This window comes from Camelus bactrianus, chromosome 25 (assembly GCF_048773025.1).
Source record: "Camelus bactrianus isolate YW-2024 breed Bactrian camel chromosome 25, ASM4877302v1, whole genome shotgun sequence".
Taxonomy (NCBI): Eukaryota; Metazoa; Chordata; class Mammalia; order Artiodactyla; family Camelidae; genus Camelus; species Camelus bactrianus.
Window position 1 is genome coordinate 21,219,224 of NC_133563.1, and position 18,263 is coordinate 21,237,486.

At 36.9% G+C, this 18,263-nt stretch overlaps 1 protein-coding gene across 1 annotated transcript; it reads left to right on the plus strand.

The window, feature by feature from the left end:
• The first annotated feature begins 1,791 nt into the window (after positions 1–1,791).
• On the plus strand, positions 1,792–17,784 carry MED30 (mediator complex subunit 30). The gene is made up of 4 exons (XM_010972580.3): positions 1,792–2,136; positions 5,844–6,002; positions 8,025–8,129; positions 17,161–17,784. The coding sequence occupies exons 1-4, from the start codon at positions 1,960–1,962 to the stop codon at positions 17,254–17,256; spliced, it is 537 nt and encodes a 178-aa protein (XP_010970882.1). The 5' UTR covers positions 1,792–1,959; the 3' UTR covers positions 17,257–17,784.
• The last annotated feature ends 479 nt before the right edge of the window (positions 17,785–18,263 follow it).

Below are 18,263 nucleotides of genomic sequence, written 5' to 3' on the forward strand. Positions count from 1 at the left end.
ATCTACAGAACCATAAGCTAATAAATTTGTGGTAAGATGCTAAATTGTAGTATTCTGTTACAGAGGCAATAGAAAACTAATGAAGTTTATTTTAAGTAGGTGGTCTTGTATGACCACTCTAAGCAGAGACCTGGACAGCTATCTGAGGGAAGAGCTTTCCTATCACAAAAGGAACGACCCAGAAGTGAGAGGTGCTTGGAATGTAGAAGGCCAGAGAGGCCAGTGTGGCTAAAGGGAGGGGAGAGAGCAGGAGCTGAGATGGCAGGAGAGGCCAGGGGCTGGAAGCTCTGTAGGCGATGGAGCCTTGGATTTTATACTAAACATGATGAAAAGATATTCTGGCAGCAGAGGAGAGACACAAGCTGACTTATGCTTTTAAAAGACCCCCTGTGAGTACTGTAATGAGAGTGGACTGAATAGGGCAAGAGTAGAAGCAAGGAAGTCCACTTAGAAAGCATTTTTGATCATCACTTAACAATCTAAATAAGAAAAGAAGACACGTTGCACTAGGGTGGAAGAGGTGAAGTAATGAGAAGGGGTCACATACAAGATATATTTGAAAGTTAGAGTCCACTATATTTCCTGATAGCTTGGAAGTGGGGTGAGAAAGATAGAAGTCCGATGGGCAACTGGCACATAGTGGTGCCAGTTACTGAGATGGGAAACATCACAGAATAAAGTTGGGAGGATCTGCAGTTTGGTTTTGAACATGTTGAGTTTTAGATGCCAATTAGCTGTTGAAGTCAGATAAGCAATTAGGTACATGAGTCTGAAGTTCAGGGACAGCTGGACTAGAGGCATGCAGCAGACAGAATAATGCACTCCTCTCCTTCCTAAAATAGCTGATATCCTAATCCTTGAATCTGTGAGTATGTTATGTTACATGGCAAGGAGAGAAAGTAACATACCAACTGACCTTAAAGTAAAGATGTATCCTGGATTATCTGTGTGGCCCTATGTAATCAAAAGGGTTCTTAAATAGGGAAGAAGGAGGCAGAAGGCTCAGAACCTCAGAGAGCATCATGAAATAGGTTCCAGTGGCTGGTGCTGGCTGTAAAGGTGGTAGAAGGGACATATATTTACCGAGCACCTTCTGTGTTTCAGCCACTAAGCACTCACAATACAGTAAGCAAATAAAATGCATAGTCTCTGATTTTTCACAGTTTGCGTTCTAGTGTGTGTGTATAAGGCAAGGAGAGGTCAGAAAGTAAACAAACCGAAAATTATATAGAACAGTAACAAGTGCCAAAGTCAGAAAGGGGAAGAGGAGGGGGAGTGCGTGCGAGAGAGAAAGAAGTGTTAATTTTATACTTCCGGTGATCAGGATACCTTCTCGACTTTTGAGCGGGGACTAACAACAAATGGGGAGTCGTTATCAGACCACAGCGAAGCATGCAAGATCAGGGATTTCGTTTTCTAAATTCAACTCGCAGGGTATCAATTGCAAGATGTATGCGACTAAAGAAGTCAGACTAGCCCCTCTGAGCCTGCCTCCTAGTTGTAAACGGACAATACTACAAGCTTTTGTTATAAGAAAACGCTCAGCAAGGAAATTAACACAAAGTAAGCTCTACTAGGAATTCTAACCACGGGCTGAGACTGGAAAGTAAACTGTGGGAAAGCCCATCGGCCTTCTACCACGCGCACCGCCCCCCTGCCTGGAGAGCAGTCGGTGATTGGCTACTCCACCAGTCCGTCCCGCCCCCGCCCGGGCCCTCCAGCCCAGTCCCGGCCGGCCTTGCGCGGAGACAGGTTCCCAGGGGCTCGCCGAGGGGGCGGCCCCCGTGACGTTGAGGACGCGTTACGTCACGGTAGCGGAAGTCGCGGCCGCTGTTTTGAAATCAGACCGCCGGAGTCTTCCAAGCTCCTACCCTCGGCGAGGCCAGCAGCTGCCCAGGGTCAGCCGGCCACACTGACGCCTACTCTCCGGCCCTGCTGACCTGACCTCGCAGCCGGGCCATGTCCACCCCTCCGTTAGCGGCGTCGGGGATGGCGCCCGGCCCTTTCGCCGGGCCCCAGGCTCAGCAGGCCGCCCGGGAGGTCAACACGGCATCGCTCTGCCGGATCGGGCAGGAGACGGTCCAGGACATCGTGTACCGCACCATGGAGATCTTCCAGCTCCTGAGGAACATGCAGGTGGGAAGGAGGGCGTGCGTGGAGAAAGCAGGATGCTCCTGTGAGGGAAAGGGGTGCTGGCTTGGTCGCTACGTGGGTCCCCTGGGCGTCAGCGCGGCTGCCCTCTGCACACGTCAGTCATAGGGCTGCCCCATTTACATTGAGAAGTGTTCGCCAGTGACGTGTCTGTTCCCGAGAGTCTGCAGTGTAAAGATGGTGTTTTCCAGACCGGATTCCTGGAAGGTTGGAGCCATATTTTCTAGATTCGACCAGATTCTGTAGTTTCTAAGAAAACTCTTGTAAAACAGCTTTGTTTTGGTATCACTGACATATAGTAAAATGCATTTAGTTAAAATTTTGACATGTTTATACTTTTGAAACCATCATTCATCACTCCACAGCTTCCTCATGCCCCTTTGAAATGTTTACTTTTGGCCTTCTATGCACAGGCAATCTCTGGTTTGCGTTCTGGCACCATAAATTAGTTTTCATTTTCTAGAGTTTCATATAAATGGAATCATACACTATGTAATTTTTTTTTTTTTTTAAGTCTGGTCTCACTTTTAAGACTATCAATAAGCCAGTGAAATAAAATTCAAGGAGAATCCAAGAGAAGATATGAAATCTTTGGTAATTGTTTTAAAAATTAATAGATTAATATCTTAAATAATTAAGGTATGGATTAAATGATCTCTCAGAATTTAGCAAATATTTATTTTTAACCTGATGTATGCAAAGTACTGAAGTCGAATTAGTAGAGCTAATAGCTAATATTGGTCAAGTACTTTTCTTGGTCAGGTAAACTGTTAGAAGAACAGTTCTAAGAAGTATTTTTATCCCTATTTTACAGTTAAGGAAACTGAGTTTACCTTTTGCCATACATATATATTTTTTTAAGGTAGCCGAATGTATCAGTCTTTTAAGGTTCAATGTCTAAATTAGGAAGTCCTTCCCAACTCCAAAATCAGGAAAAATTCTGTTTTGTTTCAATTAAAACGTTGATCCACCTGGAATTTATCCTAGTATAAAGTGTTAGGCATGGCCCCAGCCTTACTTTTCCCAAAAGGTTGGTTGAATAATTCGTTTTCCTCCCACATTGATTTCAGATGCTACTTCATACAGATGAATCAGTTTCTGGATGCTGTGTTCCACTTGGCTGCCTTCTTTTATGTAGCAATGACAAACTTTCTTATATTTATTGAGACTCTATGAAGTGTTTACACTTATTTTTCAAAACTGCCCTGGCTATTCTTGCTTATTTTTTCACATGTACTTTAGAATAAGCTTATGAGTTCTGAGAAAAACCTGTTAGTGTTTTTATTCAGTTGACTTAACCTAGAGAGACTTTACATCCATATGATGTTCAGTCTTATTAACTAAGAACATGCAATATCCTTTTTTGTGTCCCTATGAAGTAAATTAAGTTTTCATCTTTATCTTGACATTTTTAAGTCAAATATTTTATCTGGAAATGTTATCTTTATTGTTGCTGTTGTAAATGGGGTCTTCTTCCTTCCTCATTTTCTTTTGTTTTTATATATGAAAGCAAAGCTATTGTTTTCTGTGTATTAATTGTGTATCCATCTTTCTTGACTTCCTTTATTGATAGTAGCACTTCATCATGTCATTTGTAAATAGTGATGATTATACCACATCCTTTTTAATGTTTCAGCTTTTTTTCTTCTCTAATTGCATTGGCCAGTGCCTCCATAAGTGTTCACTGATAGTATTAGTGGTCTTGGTAGACATCCTGTTCTGTTCCTGACTCTAGTGCAGATGCTTTTAACCTTCCCACATTAACCATGGTGTTAACTTTTTAACTGAGATAAATGTATTTTATCATGGTGAGGAATTTTTATTAAGAGTTTTGTATTTGTTTCAAGAATGGATGCTGAATTTAGTTGAATGCCTTTTTAGTGTCTGCAGGTATGACTATATATTTATTTATAGATATTCATCAGTATTCATGAGTGAGATGGTTATTGATGTGCTTGTTAGCTAAATATCTACATTATAATGTATACCAAGAGATCTTAGGTATTATTGTAACTCATATTCTGTGGTATAGGAAACTTGTCTCTTTTATGTTCACTGCTCCACCCCAGCTTCTAGAACAGTGCCTGACACATGAAAAGTATAAATTTTTTTAAAGTATTGTTCCCTTGAGAAGCTGGTGCTTTATATGAAAACTAATACCCAGACTTATTATACTCCTTAACATCACACAAAACAGAAAGCAGGGACCCTTTGAAACTCTTCTTTGATCTGTTAATGTTTGTGAAAGTTCATAAATCGAAAGGTCATCAGAAACCCTACATTGTATTGGGGGGAGAACTCTTTAACTTTAAACTCTTTTGATTAATTCTGTCTTTGGTATTTTACCACATTTCTTTGAGGTATCATCCTCAGAGTGTTTTAATACTTCAGAATTTCTAAAAATCCCAATAAAAATGGATTTCAAATAATTTCAGAAGATCTGTCTTCTTAACTTGTAAACCATAACATTACAGGAAATTTGGAAAAGAGAGAAAAGAAGAAAATGAATTATTAGGCCTATCTCCCTATTACATCTTTTATCAACTGTTACACCTTTAAATAACTATGTATAGGCCTTTCCAGTCTTTTTTTCTCCCATGTTTATGGTTTCACCTACATGTAACGCTAGTGTGTCTTGTTTTCTTTTTCCTCTAGACATTGTATTGAGCATTATTTTTCTTTTTGCATTCCTACCTCATCTGTTTAAAAAAGAAAAAAATGATGAACTGAGGTTTAGAAAGACTGGACTGATCTTCTAGCTGTTAGTAATTAGGGTCTTGGTTTTAAGCCACTTATAATGAAATTACCTCATTTACTATAAAACATGGTACAAATATTGTTAATTCTAATTTTAGGATGATTTCACAGGTCAAATTGTGGGAATAAAATACTGTAAAGATGTACAGAGAAAGGAAGATTTTGTTCCTGAGTTTCAGCACTGCACAAAGAGTGCATTTAGTTCTGAATAAGTAGTAGTTGATTTCATTTATCTGTGATTTTATCATTTCAGTATTATTTTTGGCTTCTTTTGATAAAAATCCCTGAATTAAAAATATATAAGCATCCAAGTCAGAGTTATGAACATAGCAGTCACTTGTAATAATTTATTCATGACTTTCAAGTACAGATTGATTTGTACCTGTATCTCCTGCTATTGATTTCTTTTTAAAGTAAAACCTTTGGTGGCAGATTTATGTTGTAATGCATGCCTTAACCATCAATTATCTTACCAGAGTTAAGGTATTTTCTTCTTTTTCTTCTGCTAAAAGTTCCTGATACTCACTTTTTTCTTCTTTTTCTTTAAATTGTATTTTGTTTTTAACCTCCTGGTTGAGTTCAGCAGCTTGCTGCCTTTATATAATAGTTTAGTATTATTAAAATTGTGCATTCTTTTTAAAGTTATAATACAAAGTTGTAATATAAATATAGTCAAAAATCAGAGGGGAAAGTATTTCAACTGGTTAGAGAGGCTTATCGCAGTCTTTTCTCGAGCTGCTTTGCAGCCCTACAACTAGCCAAGGAGCTAATTAATTAATGAGTGTGTTATTACTCTTAAATTCTTAAAACTGCACTTGATTTAACTGTGAGGAACAGTTTCTTTTATGCATTGCTTTAGAAATGCTTCTGTTTGCTAGCTTTACTTAAAAAAATCTTGATTTTCATTACTTTACATTTTCATTCTGTCTGAGAAGCTGCCAAATGGTGTCACTTATCATACTGGAACCTATCAAGACCGGTTAGCAAAGCTCCAGGATCACCTTCGCCAACTTTCCATCCTCTTCAGGAAGCTGAGATTGGTCTATGACAAATGCAATGAAAACTGCGGAGGGATGGATCCTATCCCAGTGGAGGCAAGTTCGGCGGAGGGAGGAGGAATGTGGGGTGTAAGGTTGTCTCCAGACGCCGGCAGGTTTTTCCTTTCTCTCTTTCTCCTACTTTCACAATATTTCCAGATTTTGTATTATATTGGTGTTTGACTAGAGAAGATGAAAATATTGTATGTGTATATATATATATACACACACACACATCCACACATATATACATTCACACACATATATAGAGAAGGAGAATTAGTACTATCTTTTCATGTTAATAACTTCTTGTAGACTTTAACATCCAGGATTATAGTGAGTTTTTGCTGTTGGGAGGAGAGGGTTGCCTGTGGCAATTTTTATACTTGTCAGTGTCTCCTTTTAATCAAATCAGTGCCTAATTTTTTTTATTAGGAGTTTTAATAGTACTGTAAAATACTTTAAAAATGGTTTTCATGTAAGTTCTTTACAGGTAAAAAGGTTATATTTTTATCACTATTAATTTAGATTAGCTTAGTGGAATCACTCTAGTTTTAAAATATATTTTTCAAATTTAATCTCAGGTCATAGATACATTTTAATTAATTAAGTATATGATATTTTTATAGCTGGCCCTTTCCTGTTGACAAGTTCTGTCTCTGCTGCCAGAGGTAGTTGGGGAGGTTTGGCTGTTCTCTCGTGACAAATGAAGAACAATTTCACATGATCAGTACTTTCTGTTTTGGGTGATCAGCACATAAGGAGTGAACAGAGAAAGAGTAAACTGCAATAGTGCCTGAGAATAAGTGGTCAAAGATGTGAAAGAAAGATAAGAAACATAGTTGACACTGACAGATGCTGCAGAGAAGTCAAGGAGAATAAGGAATGAGAACTGTCCAGCAGATTTTGCTAGAGGAAAATTGTTGGTATATTTGAAACAGTGAAATGGTAGCAACAAGAAGTCAGATCTCAGTGGGTTGAAGATTAAACAGGAAGCAAGGAACTGGAGGCAGCAAGTGGATATCCGTCTTATAAGAAGCTTAAATTAAAAATGAGAGAGGAGAGCAGTAGATGAAAGGAGGGATGGCACTGAGGATTTGGGGCTTTCTTCCTCCAAATGGGAAAGACCATTCGAGGTTTAGATGATAAAGGAAGGAAACAGTAGGGAGAAGTTGGATGGAATGAATAATGAAGACCAGGAGGGCAGAGGAATCTAGGCACAGCAGGAATGGAGACTAACTGTCTTCAGGAGGAAGGACCCCTCTGCTTGCATCAGGATAGGAGAGCAGAAAGGAATAAAGTAGTTGTGGATGTGGGCAAGTTTATATTTGTCCCACAAATTCAAAGTTTGATCAGACTGACTTCTGGTTGTACCAATTACTTGCCTCTAGCCTGTTCCTGCATTGGTAATGTAAGATGGTAGAGACTAGATGATTCCTGAAGTCTCTTGTCACGTCTGCAAGGGGCTGCATCAAATAAACTTCATCACAAACCATACATTTAATTATAATTCTGCTAGAAGCTTCATTTATTTGTAAATGTTTTCTCTTACAAAAAAATATTCTCCCAACTGAAAGACATAAGATACCTAGAAACCTATGTAGACATGGAGGTTCTTGATAGCAAGTAAATAACATTTGTACATTACACCTCCACGAAGTTCCTTTCTTCCTAGTATAGATGAAGGAAAACCTGTTCTCTCTCAATGGACTGTAAGTTTCCTTGGAGTAGGAGTCATAACTTATTTGTCACCATTTTTGCAGTGTCTCCTCACCTAGTATCTGGCAATTAAATATTTGCTAATTGAGTGAGTAGGATATTACTTAACTGCATGTGATGTCTCATACTATAAGGACTATTTTACAAAAGAAACCTGAAAACTATTGTAGAGAATGCACTGAAATGCCTGACTTCTAATGCTGTCATTTAGGCCATCATCTGAATTAAGATGCATTTTTATGTTCTTAAAAGAAAAGTAGAAAAATTGACCTTAATCAGATGAATTGCATTATCTATACCAGTATTACTGGAAATTGTGTGTCATATTTTTGACTTGTAACTTCTGTATGTCACTCCCAGCAACTTATTCCATATGTGGAAGAAGATGGCTCGAAGAATGACGATCGGGCTGGCCCACCTCGTTTTGCCAGTGAAGAGAGGCGAGAAATTGCTGAAGTAAATAAAGTGAGTTGTTAGTCTATGTATTTTATTGTTTCTGAATTATTGATACAAATTACAAGGAAGTCTTTGTAACTCAAAAACATAATGTGAATTACAGAACTACATGAAGTTGTGGCTGTGGCAAATTCAGCCTACATAGAATACAAGCCAGAACTCAAAGGGAGGCAGAAATTACCACCTGAACAGTCAGACGTGAGACCGCGGAATTCAGGCAACAGCACTCTTACAAAATCCTCAGAGGCGGCTCAGTCACAACCCATTTACGTTTTCCTTTTCTAGGCAGCATTGCAGCTCTCTAGCTTACAGCGTATCTGGAGCAGCAAATGATAAAAATTTACAAATAAGAAATATGAATGTCTCAACATCTGAGTAAGAAATTGACAGAGTTGTCAGAGCACCACCCTATCCCACTGTCCACTGCTCGAGTACTTAACTTGAATTTATTGCTGAATGGTTTCATAAGTCCAGAAGGTACTGTTCAGATAGTTCTCATGAAACAGAGAGAAATAAGAAGTGTTGTCAGTCCCTTCTGTGGTGGAAACGTGGCCCAGGCTTACTAGAACCTAACCAACACACTAAATATAACTACCAATTTCACTCTTTCACTTAAAAATACACACCCTGCCTCCTGCCCTCTCCTGAAATTCTTAATGCTAGTTAGTAGAATTTCATCGGGGTATTAACAATTAATCCACCACAGCCATAGAGGGTTTCTTGAGGTATGGGAGGATAATGCAGTTTACATATATAATATGTAATATCAGTAGATTAAATTGGAAAAAATGTTTTTCTCAAATCTAAAGGAGGTTTGATAGAATTCAGTTTTGTTGCTGTTTCAAAGAATGCTTAAAACTATTAAGATGTCTTTAAAAAAAAAAAAACCTTTTTATTTCAGATAAGTAACCAACATTTTTCATAGAGGTGTGAAATACAGGACTAGTCCTATTAAAAACAGGCATAAAATAAGATGCCTTACACCACTATGTTTAATATTGTTTTAGAAGTTATAGACAGTGAAACAGAAATAAACTTTAGGAAACAGGGTTTATAATGTTATGTATGGAACTGTTAAGTTTGTTAATCTTGTACATAACATCATAACTCAAGCTTCTTAACCTCAAAGAAACTCATTGATTAACAAGTAGAATTAGTAAGAGTTTGATAAAAGGACTTAATACAGGACTAATACCATTTACCTAGAATGCTATATACCAGTTAGATTAGGCTGAATACAAGACTGATGTCATTTTCTTACAATGCTATAAACCAATTAGACTATAAGATCCTGTTCACAGATGTAGAAGCAAATATTAAGTAGTTAGGAATTATCTTGATGATACATGTGGCTAAACTTACTAAGATACATAAAAGAAGTTTTGAATAATTGAAAGAACACATTAAGTTCTGTGTGGGCAATATTCTAAAAATGCCAGTCTCGATTATTTCCTAGGTTTAATGCAGTAACAATCTAAATCCAAATATGAATTCTCCTGGAAGTACACAAAAAGAGTGAGATTTCAGTGCAACACCAATCAAAAAACAAATCCAAATAAAATTCAAATTGGAATTATTTTTTCTTGAGAGCATACCAAAATATATATATTTTTAATTCTGATAAGAGTAATAAAACAGAACTCTTTGCTCCGAAAATTAAAACGTGATATGAAGCATATTACAAAAAAAAAATTAAGTGTGAAATACTGGCACAAGAATAGACAGGTTAGTAAAGTAATAGAAAAAAACCTGTCTTCCTATTGTATATGATAATTTAATATGACAGAAGAGGGATTGTGTGAAAAATTAGGCTTTAAAAATAGGAAATTTTGCAGAAAATTAAGCTAGCTTTTACATTATACCATGTGTCAAAATGAATTTCGGAGTTTACAATAAAACCTGCAAAACGAAATATTGGAAAATTAAAAGAAAAATGTATGTCAAAACTTAGGAGAAAAGAAAGAGGGATAGATTTTATAAAAGAAAATTTTTAGTTTTTTTTTTTAAGGAGAAATACAAATTAAGAAGACTGTTTCCAGCAAATTTGACAGTAGTGAGCATAAAGAATTTACAGCAGAGAATTGGTAGGGGATTAGGAACTTTAAATTTAGACCTTGAAGAATAAATGGTGTTTAGTCATCCAGAGATATGAGACATTCAGTTATTAAGAAGTGTTATATGTTTCTGTTGGTAATCTATGTATTAATTCACAATGGAGGCCTCCTATTATATTTCTCTGTAGTAAGGATATTATTTATAAAATGCAATGAAATGTATATATAAATAGACCACCACTGTAATGATAACTTTAAAAGTACCACATGTGACATAAATATAATTTGTTCTCTACTACATACGATTTTGTAATATTTTTGGGGAAAAAAAGCTTGTGTAAATTCAGAAGGTATAATTTTTTATAAATATATGTTTCATTTCACTTTTCATTTCTCTAAGTTCCCCTTTTTTCTAATACAATGGCTTAAAAAATAAACTGTTCTTCATTTTTTTGAAAGACTTTTCACATAATCAGAATATGGTGATACTCTGACAGTGTATAATCAAAAAACTTTTACTAGCTATTGACCTAGAATTTTGTGAATTTTCATGAAGGATACAATTGATACAAAGGATATGATATATAAAAGAATTTTTCTCCACATGAGGATGTAGCTCTCTTTACAGTCTCTCTCTGTCCTGGACCCACCTACATACTTCCTTTCCCCCAACCCTTCAATGCAGTTATGCCATAATTGGGATTTGATAAATATTCTGTGTTCATATTATTATAGCACATAAATACTGCTTATTGCTAAGCCACATAGTAAACTAACATTAACATTTCCTTGAACAATCTTTTTGTTTTCCTGGAGTTAATAATTAACTTCTGTATTTTAAAGAAATCTTGGTTAGTTCTTTATGCATCTGTGGCAGCACCTCAGTACTGTTTTCCATCTTCCCAGGGTCAGAATTATTAGACGACTTACAGATTCCTTTTCCCTCCCCCCAGAGTCGTCTGTTTTGCCAGGTCTGGACTGAAAGCTCTCTAGTCCTGCTGTTCAGCCACTGTCCCGAGCCTTTCCTTCACCTATTCTGTTGCTTTCACTATTTCCTCAATCTCCTGTCTTCCTCTTTCTTGCTTTATTTACTCCCTTCTTGGTAAGTTCAGTGGCTTCTTCAGAAGGAATGCAGGGAGTTAAGTTTTTAGTCTCCACTTATCTGTCCAGTTGATCATTTGGCTGGATATAAAATTCTATGTTGTAAATTCATTTCCCTCAGAAATTAGAAGGTATTCTTCCATAATCTTCTCATACAGGGTTTGGCAAACTTTAAAGGACCAGATAGTAAATATTTCAGGCTTTGTGAGATACACATGGTCCTTGCTGTGATGTAAAAACCATCCTCAACTCATGGGCCTTAACAAAGACAGGTCTTGTGCCACAGTTTGCCAACCCCTGTCTGTTCTGCTTTGTTGTCTTTGCAGATGGAGGCTCTAAAAGGTCTGGTGAGCATCTGATGCTTAAACGCATGAGCCTTTTATATTTGGGAGTGGGGCAGGAGAAAGCTAATCACAGGCTTTGTGAGTTAGCTTCATCAAAGCGAGGTTGGGAAGCAAGTTGGCCTTTGCTGAGGTTTTTTTTCTTTAGGGCTATTTAATTTTCTTCAGAAAAGAATCTTCCAGTGCCCTACATAGGGTGATATTCTCCTGTCCACTTGCCTTCTGCTGTGCTGCTGACACTGAAACCACAGCTGTTTTGGTTTAGTTTCACAGGAAACAAACCTCCTGTTCCCTGAAAGATGGGGCAGGACACAGGAGAGGGTGCTCAGTCACCTGTTGGTGAGGAGTGGGGGTGAGCACCTGGGACTCTCACTAGTCCCTGAAGCTATTTCCCTCCCATTTTCGTCCCTGGGCCTCAGATGGTGACTCTGCAATGTCACCCGTCTCCAGTTCTCCACGGAGGACTAGCTCTGTTCTCAGTGGCATCCTTCCTGCATCACTTGGGCTGTACAGTAGTTCCTCCCACATCATTTACTCCTCCCTTCTACTTTTCATCTTAAAATGCGCCACCTGGCATCTACTGTTGCCTCCATTCTGATCATTTTTCACATCACATGGATTTATAGCTTTTTCATTCCCCTCCTGCCATTTTATTAGGGTCTGAGAAAAAAGAAAAGATAAACACATGTATTCAGTCCACAGTGTTTATCTGTAACAGGTTTATTTCAGTACACAGAATAGACAGTATTTCTGAAGGTTTACCTATTTATGTAATAAAAGCCTGTATTTTAAATTCTGTGTTCCCATTTATGCTTCAGGCATTTGAGAACTCTTCAGTTTTGATCATACCATTTCAGTCTGCTGAATTTACTGTTGTATGTGCTTCTAACTTTGGGGTAAACCTTATTTTAGTTAACATAGTGTCAAACTGAAGATTACTACAAAGAGGAAATAATTCATTAAATGTTTTAAATTAAACTTTAAAGCTTAGCCCTGTATTTCTATGGGAATTAGTTTTTTAAAAGAGAATTTAGAGAGAAAGCATCCCCCCTTGAGGAGCAGGGGAAATACCTATTTGATGGGCCTCAGGGCTCTCTCTTACTTCCTGGCAATTGTTACAATAACTTGAAACAAAACTGGAGAACTAAGTGGTAAACAGAAGCAAAAAAAAAAAAAAAAAAAAAAAAAAACGAGAGAGGACTAAGATTCGGTTAACTCAAATTGAAATCCCTCTCAAAAAAAACAGAAGCAAATAAAGTTAATAGTTAAAAACTAAGCCAAATGGATTTTTGACCCAAAGAGGTTTTTAATTCATTCCTTAAATAAAACATAAATGTGAATTGAATATAATACATATTCTGACTGTTAACCAAGTTATCTTGTATAATCAGTGCTACTAATGTATTTTATTCTTTTCCCCCAACTTTTTCCAATTTTGTACCTCCCTCTAGAAAGTAAGATTAAAATATACTTGAAAAATTTTAAAACACTGAGTAAGCTCATGATCAATTAATATATTTTTCTGCCTTAATGGCACACACACCTGAGTGTTTCTGTGGGAAATGTTTAATAGCTACCTTCAGATGGTAAAATGTTGGCCTAATCTAATTTCATAATCACATAGATGCTATTAAAAATAGTCTAAATTCGTTGATTTAATTTTTTCAGCTACACTTGACCCTTGAACAACAGGTGTTCTGTGAATCCACTTAAATGCTGTTTTTTTCCAATAAAATACTACAGTACTACACAATTCACAGTTAACTCAATCTGTGGATGCAGAATGATGGAAACAGAGGGCTGACTGTGGGACTGAAGCACCCCTGGATTTTGGTACCACGGCAGGTCCTGGAGCCAGTCCCCCGCATTGTTCAAGGGTTAGCTGTATATCATTGTGTACTTGAAATTGGACAGAACAACATAATTGATGGTGTGTTTACTATTTAATCTATATGGTCTGTCTGATTTCTAACAACATCTATAACATTAATGCCTAACAAAAAGCCATGAGACTTTGGGGCATGAAATTTGTAATCAGTATGTGATGGAAATCATCAGATGACAGAACTAGATGCATAGTTTAATAGTCATATTTTTGGCTTTTTAAAATACTTTATTTTCTCTTCGTATGTCCTGGAATTCATAAGCCCTAATACTCAAGTAAAAGATGAACACTTGTTTGAGACTGTGTTTTAAGGCTGCAGAATGAGTTCTATTTTGCTTAAAACTATTCTGTTGATGGTAAAGTGAAATTCAGAGATATGTGGGTGGTTTTTACAGAGTTGATATAAAATTGAGTCCATGCATTTTGAAATTAAAGTATTTCTGACCACCTGTCACAGCCTTTGTATGAATATTAAATTACATGTATGACTTAGCATAAACATTTTTTAAGTATCTACTCTACTTACACATTCACCTGTTAACATAACAAATTAGGCACAGCTGATGGATTTTGATAATCGCGCTGTCAACCTCTGTTAAAATCAATCAGTAGCAAGACTGTATATATTAAATCCTGTATCATGCCATGAAAATTTATTTACAATTTAGCCACTAATAAGCATAACTGTCACCTTGGCTGTTGATATGTTCATGATGTGTTTTGGCTCTAGCTATTTTACTTATATGCTAATTTTTAAATTTAAAACTGTGTGGACTCTTTGAGACAAACTATCCAAATGCCTTATGTCATACTTTAGAAAATTTTTACTATTCCCTAGAGTTGAATATTATTTTGAAAATATCCCACATTTTCCAATGATGCAACCATTGTGGGAGCCTTCTATAACCTCTGTTTTGATGTTGATTTGAAAGTCTCATACTTTAACCACTCAAGAAGATAATTTTATTACTTCTAGTTGCTCCTTAATTTATACTGCAAATGTAATCCCTAAGCTTGTTTCACCAGACTTGGCCTTTCTTTTTTTGAATGGTCTTCAACTGTTTCAAAAACTGAAACCCCTCCTCTTCTTCCCCGTGGGCACAGATTCATCACCACTGAAACTGCTTAAGAGATGCCATCCCACACATTTGCCCAGTTAGTCTTTTTTGTTGTTGCAGTTTAACTCGTATTTCTCCTGTGTCAGGAATTGTTCTGGGTCCCGCTTACCCACCAACAAGCCTAAATTTATGCTCCTTCCACTCTTGGCTCACCATCTTTTCTAGACCCCAGTCAAAAGTGTTCTCCTTGTTTTCTCACTTTACCAGCTGGGGATCCACAGCATCTGATATGTTTCCTCCACCATATGCCTTAACCAGATTATAGTCTATTTTGGGGCATTATCTTCCTCCTACTTGATGCTGAATTTCTTCAAGGCAAGGACCATTTCTTACTCATTTTAATTCCCTTACAATGCCTAACCCAGAGCCAGGCACCTCACATACCCTCAGTAAATATTTATGGAACAAAATGTATTACACGCTCAGAATTCTATTCCAAAGGGAAGTTTTGAAATTTTTAAAAAGGCCATATTCAAGATACATCAGAAAGTACTAATTCAAATAAATTTTTTTTTTTAAAATCAACTTATATTCTTGCTGTTCCTTTTAGTCTTAATCAGTTGTTCTTCTCCACATCCCTCCCCAAAAAATTAGAATTGAGCAGGGAATCATGGTCACTGAAGTCTCTCATGGCTTAGGCAGGTGATGGCTCAGTAGAAGAGGGCAGCTGACTTTTGAACCATTTTGAAGCCATGAATTAGTTTCCTGAACTAAAGCTACTGGTTTTCATTACACGTGTCTGTGTAACTGATTGTGATCTTACATGCGGGTGTAGAGTTGAACTGGCAAGGGCCTAGTAGCTTATATAATCCCATTTCCTAGACAAGAAAAGTGAGGATAAGGAGCTTGTCTAAAATCACATAGCAAGTTAGAGGCAAAGTTAGACCTGAGGTTTCCAGCCTCCCAGCACAGCACATTTACTCTCATATTCCTCTTCTGCTGCTACCCTTTGTTGCTGGCAGAAGGGTCAAGTTTCCTGCTCTCTAGGATGACAAAGACTTTATGGGCTTGGTACTGGTCATTCAGTCATTCGTCACCTCACCCAGTTATCTGGGTCCATTTGGTTAGGTAATATTTACAATTGCTTAAAAAACTACCACATACTTATGACAAAAGAACTTAGAAGATGGGCCATGTGAGAACTGAACAAGGAGACCGAGTACCTAAAATGCTACCTGATAGTCTCTTTCTCCCCAGTACTATGTTAGCTTTATGGCTCTGTGTACTGAACACACACCCTGAGTACTGTCTGGTCATGTTTCATCTGACTGTGTTGTGTTAATCCTTTTTTCAAATATGAATTAAATTTAATTAATATTAAACATTAAAGTCTCTGCAAATTGCTTTCCTGTTTTCCAATAAGAATTTCTTCATTCTCCCTTTTAGTTTCTTACCTCCCGTTACCTCTCTAACTCTAGACAGAGGTAATATGAGTAACTGACTTATTTAATCTTATTTTTTATTTCATTGAAGAGCAAACTAAGATTTTTAGGTCTCTTTATAAAGAACATGTACTGCTTTATCTGGAGGTATTTTAATATAGTATCTTTAAAATTAGCTGATTCAATACATTATTTCCCAATGTAATGTTTCCAAAGGTTACTTAATAGTAATGATTATCATAATAACTAGCAAAAACACTTTGACTAGAAAGTCTCTATTTTTACCTTGTTTTACCTAAGCAGACATTGGATTTGAAGAAAGTATATTTGTAAACTGTGGTCTAGTAAAAACCCAGACCTAGAGATGCAGAGACACCAGCCATGCGCACTCAGGGCCTCCAGCAGGCCTTAGCTGTGAAGATCCTCTTGGGGCTGTGCCACCTTGTCTTCAGTTTCCAGAATCAGACACAGGTCGCACTACATGCTGTGCTCCGTGACTTCTGCCACATGTTTGAAAGACCAGTTGCATCATGCGTTGCGTTTTTATTATATTCTATATTCTGTATTGATGGTTTATGTTCTGTGCCTACTGGTAACATTGGTTGAATGCTTGCTTATATGCCACGTACAGTTCTAACACTTTACATGAATCAAATCTTTTAATCCTCATAATAACTAAACCTACCTCATAAGAGTTGTTATCCCCATATTTCTGACATGGAAACTGAGGCACAGAGAGGGTAAGTAACTTGGCCAACATCATATATTTAGTTGGTGAAGGAGCTGAGTATAAACCCAGAGAATCTGGCTCTAGGGTTTGTGCTCTTAATCATTACATTATGCGGTGTTTCGGAAAACCTATGTACTTAGGTTTTATGACAATGAAATATTTAGCTTATTTTCTTTGGTGGTAGAAGTGGAGGGGTAAGAGGGGTGGGGGCTGGAGCCACAGGCTTCCTTGGTCTGAACTGGAATTCATTAAGCCTTTTAGTGAGTATCTGTGGCCAGAAAAAGATTGAGACCTTCTGCCTTAAGGAAGTATTTGTAAAGCTTAATTTCTGTCTGGATCATTAGCATTCTAACTTATGACACTTTAATCTTCTAACTTCATGGTCTATATTTCACGAAACATTTTTGATAAATTCTTTTGTTTCTACAGAAACTCAAACAGAAGAATCAACAGCTGAAGCAAATTATGGATCAATTACGAAATCTCATCTGGGATATAAATGCCATGTTAGCAATGAGGAACTAAACTGATATTTAAATTTCCGGCTTTACACATGTTACACCATTTTTTTCCCCTCGAGTATTTTTTTTTTCCTTTGAAGGAGATTATTTATCTGCTGTTATTCTAGTCACTAGAATTAAAGTTCCTATTTTTTACATTGTGGTTTTACATTAAAGTATTCACTGGGGATTTTTTTTAAGCTATTGATTCTGTGAAAGATTATTGTAATAAACTTTGGTAGGGTTTATTTTTGGTTAATTTTCATGAATAATTCTTTTTTAAAAACAAGTTTTATAAATTTATAAATTTGATCAGTGGTTGTTCTGTTCATTTCATTACCCTTTTAGGGAAAAAGTTTTAAACATTTTTGCAGATGAAAATATCAAGTACAGTCAATCAGTGGTACAAATTAGAATTAAACATGTAAATTACCATTTCAGCTTAATTTTTTAAATTTAGTTTGAGTCTCAAACAATTTAAAATGAGAAAACAGGTACCTTGTATACTGCTTTAAGTAGATGAAAATTAAAATTACTTTTATTGTGTTTTCAATTGTTTGGTCTGAATTGGAATGATCTGCCTCTAAAAGGAGAGAAAAATAATTTGAAGATGGCACAAACTAAAATAACAGTATGTGCTTACTTGCTAACCTACTTTTGGTCAAGAAGCTATCCCCTATCTGATTTTTCAGATATATCCTAAAGTAATCTCAAGCACATTTTGGAAACAGTGAATTTTTCAGAGTTTAAATGATATGGCTCCATATGACAAGTGCTTTTGTAGACTAGCAGTCAGTCTACAGTAATAAGTCCTTTGTAGTCTGCCTACAGGAGGAGCTGGTCTCTCAGATTATAAATAATGTATCCTCAAGTAAGAGAGTCGGGTTCTTCTCAGAAAGGACTTTTTCCAGCCTGATCCAGAAGCCCCCCTGCCTTCTGGCCTGGATTTGACTCAGGCTATTTGACTTCTCTTGGATATGGATTCTCTGGAGGGTACCAGCTTCCTCTGGGGAGGGGACCTGGGTGGTTGAG

Coding starts and splice junctions, on each gene's coding strand:
- MED30 (XM_010972580.3), top strand. CDS start 1,960: ATGTCCACCCCTCCGTTAGCGGCGTCGGGGATGGCGCCCGGCCCTTTC. Junction 6,003..8,024: donor TGGATCCTATCCCAGTGGAG/GCAAGTTCGGCG, acceptor TGTCACTCCCAG/CAACTTATTCCATATGTGGA. Junction 8,130..17,160: donor AAATTGCTGAAGTAAATAAA/GTGAGTTGTTAG, acceptor TTGTTTCTACAG/AAACTCAAACAGAAGAATCA.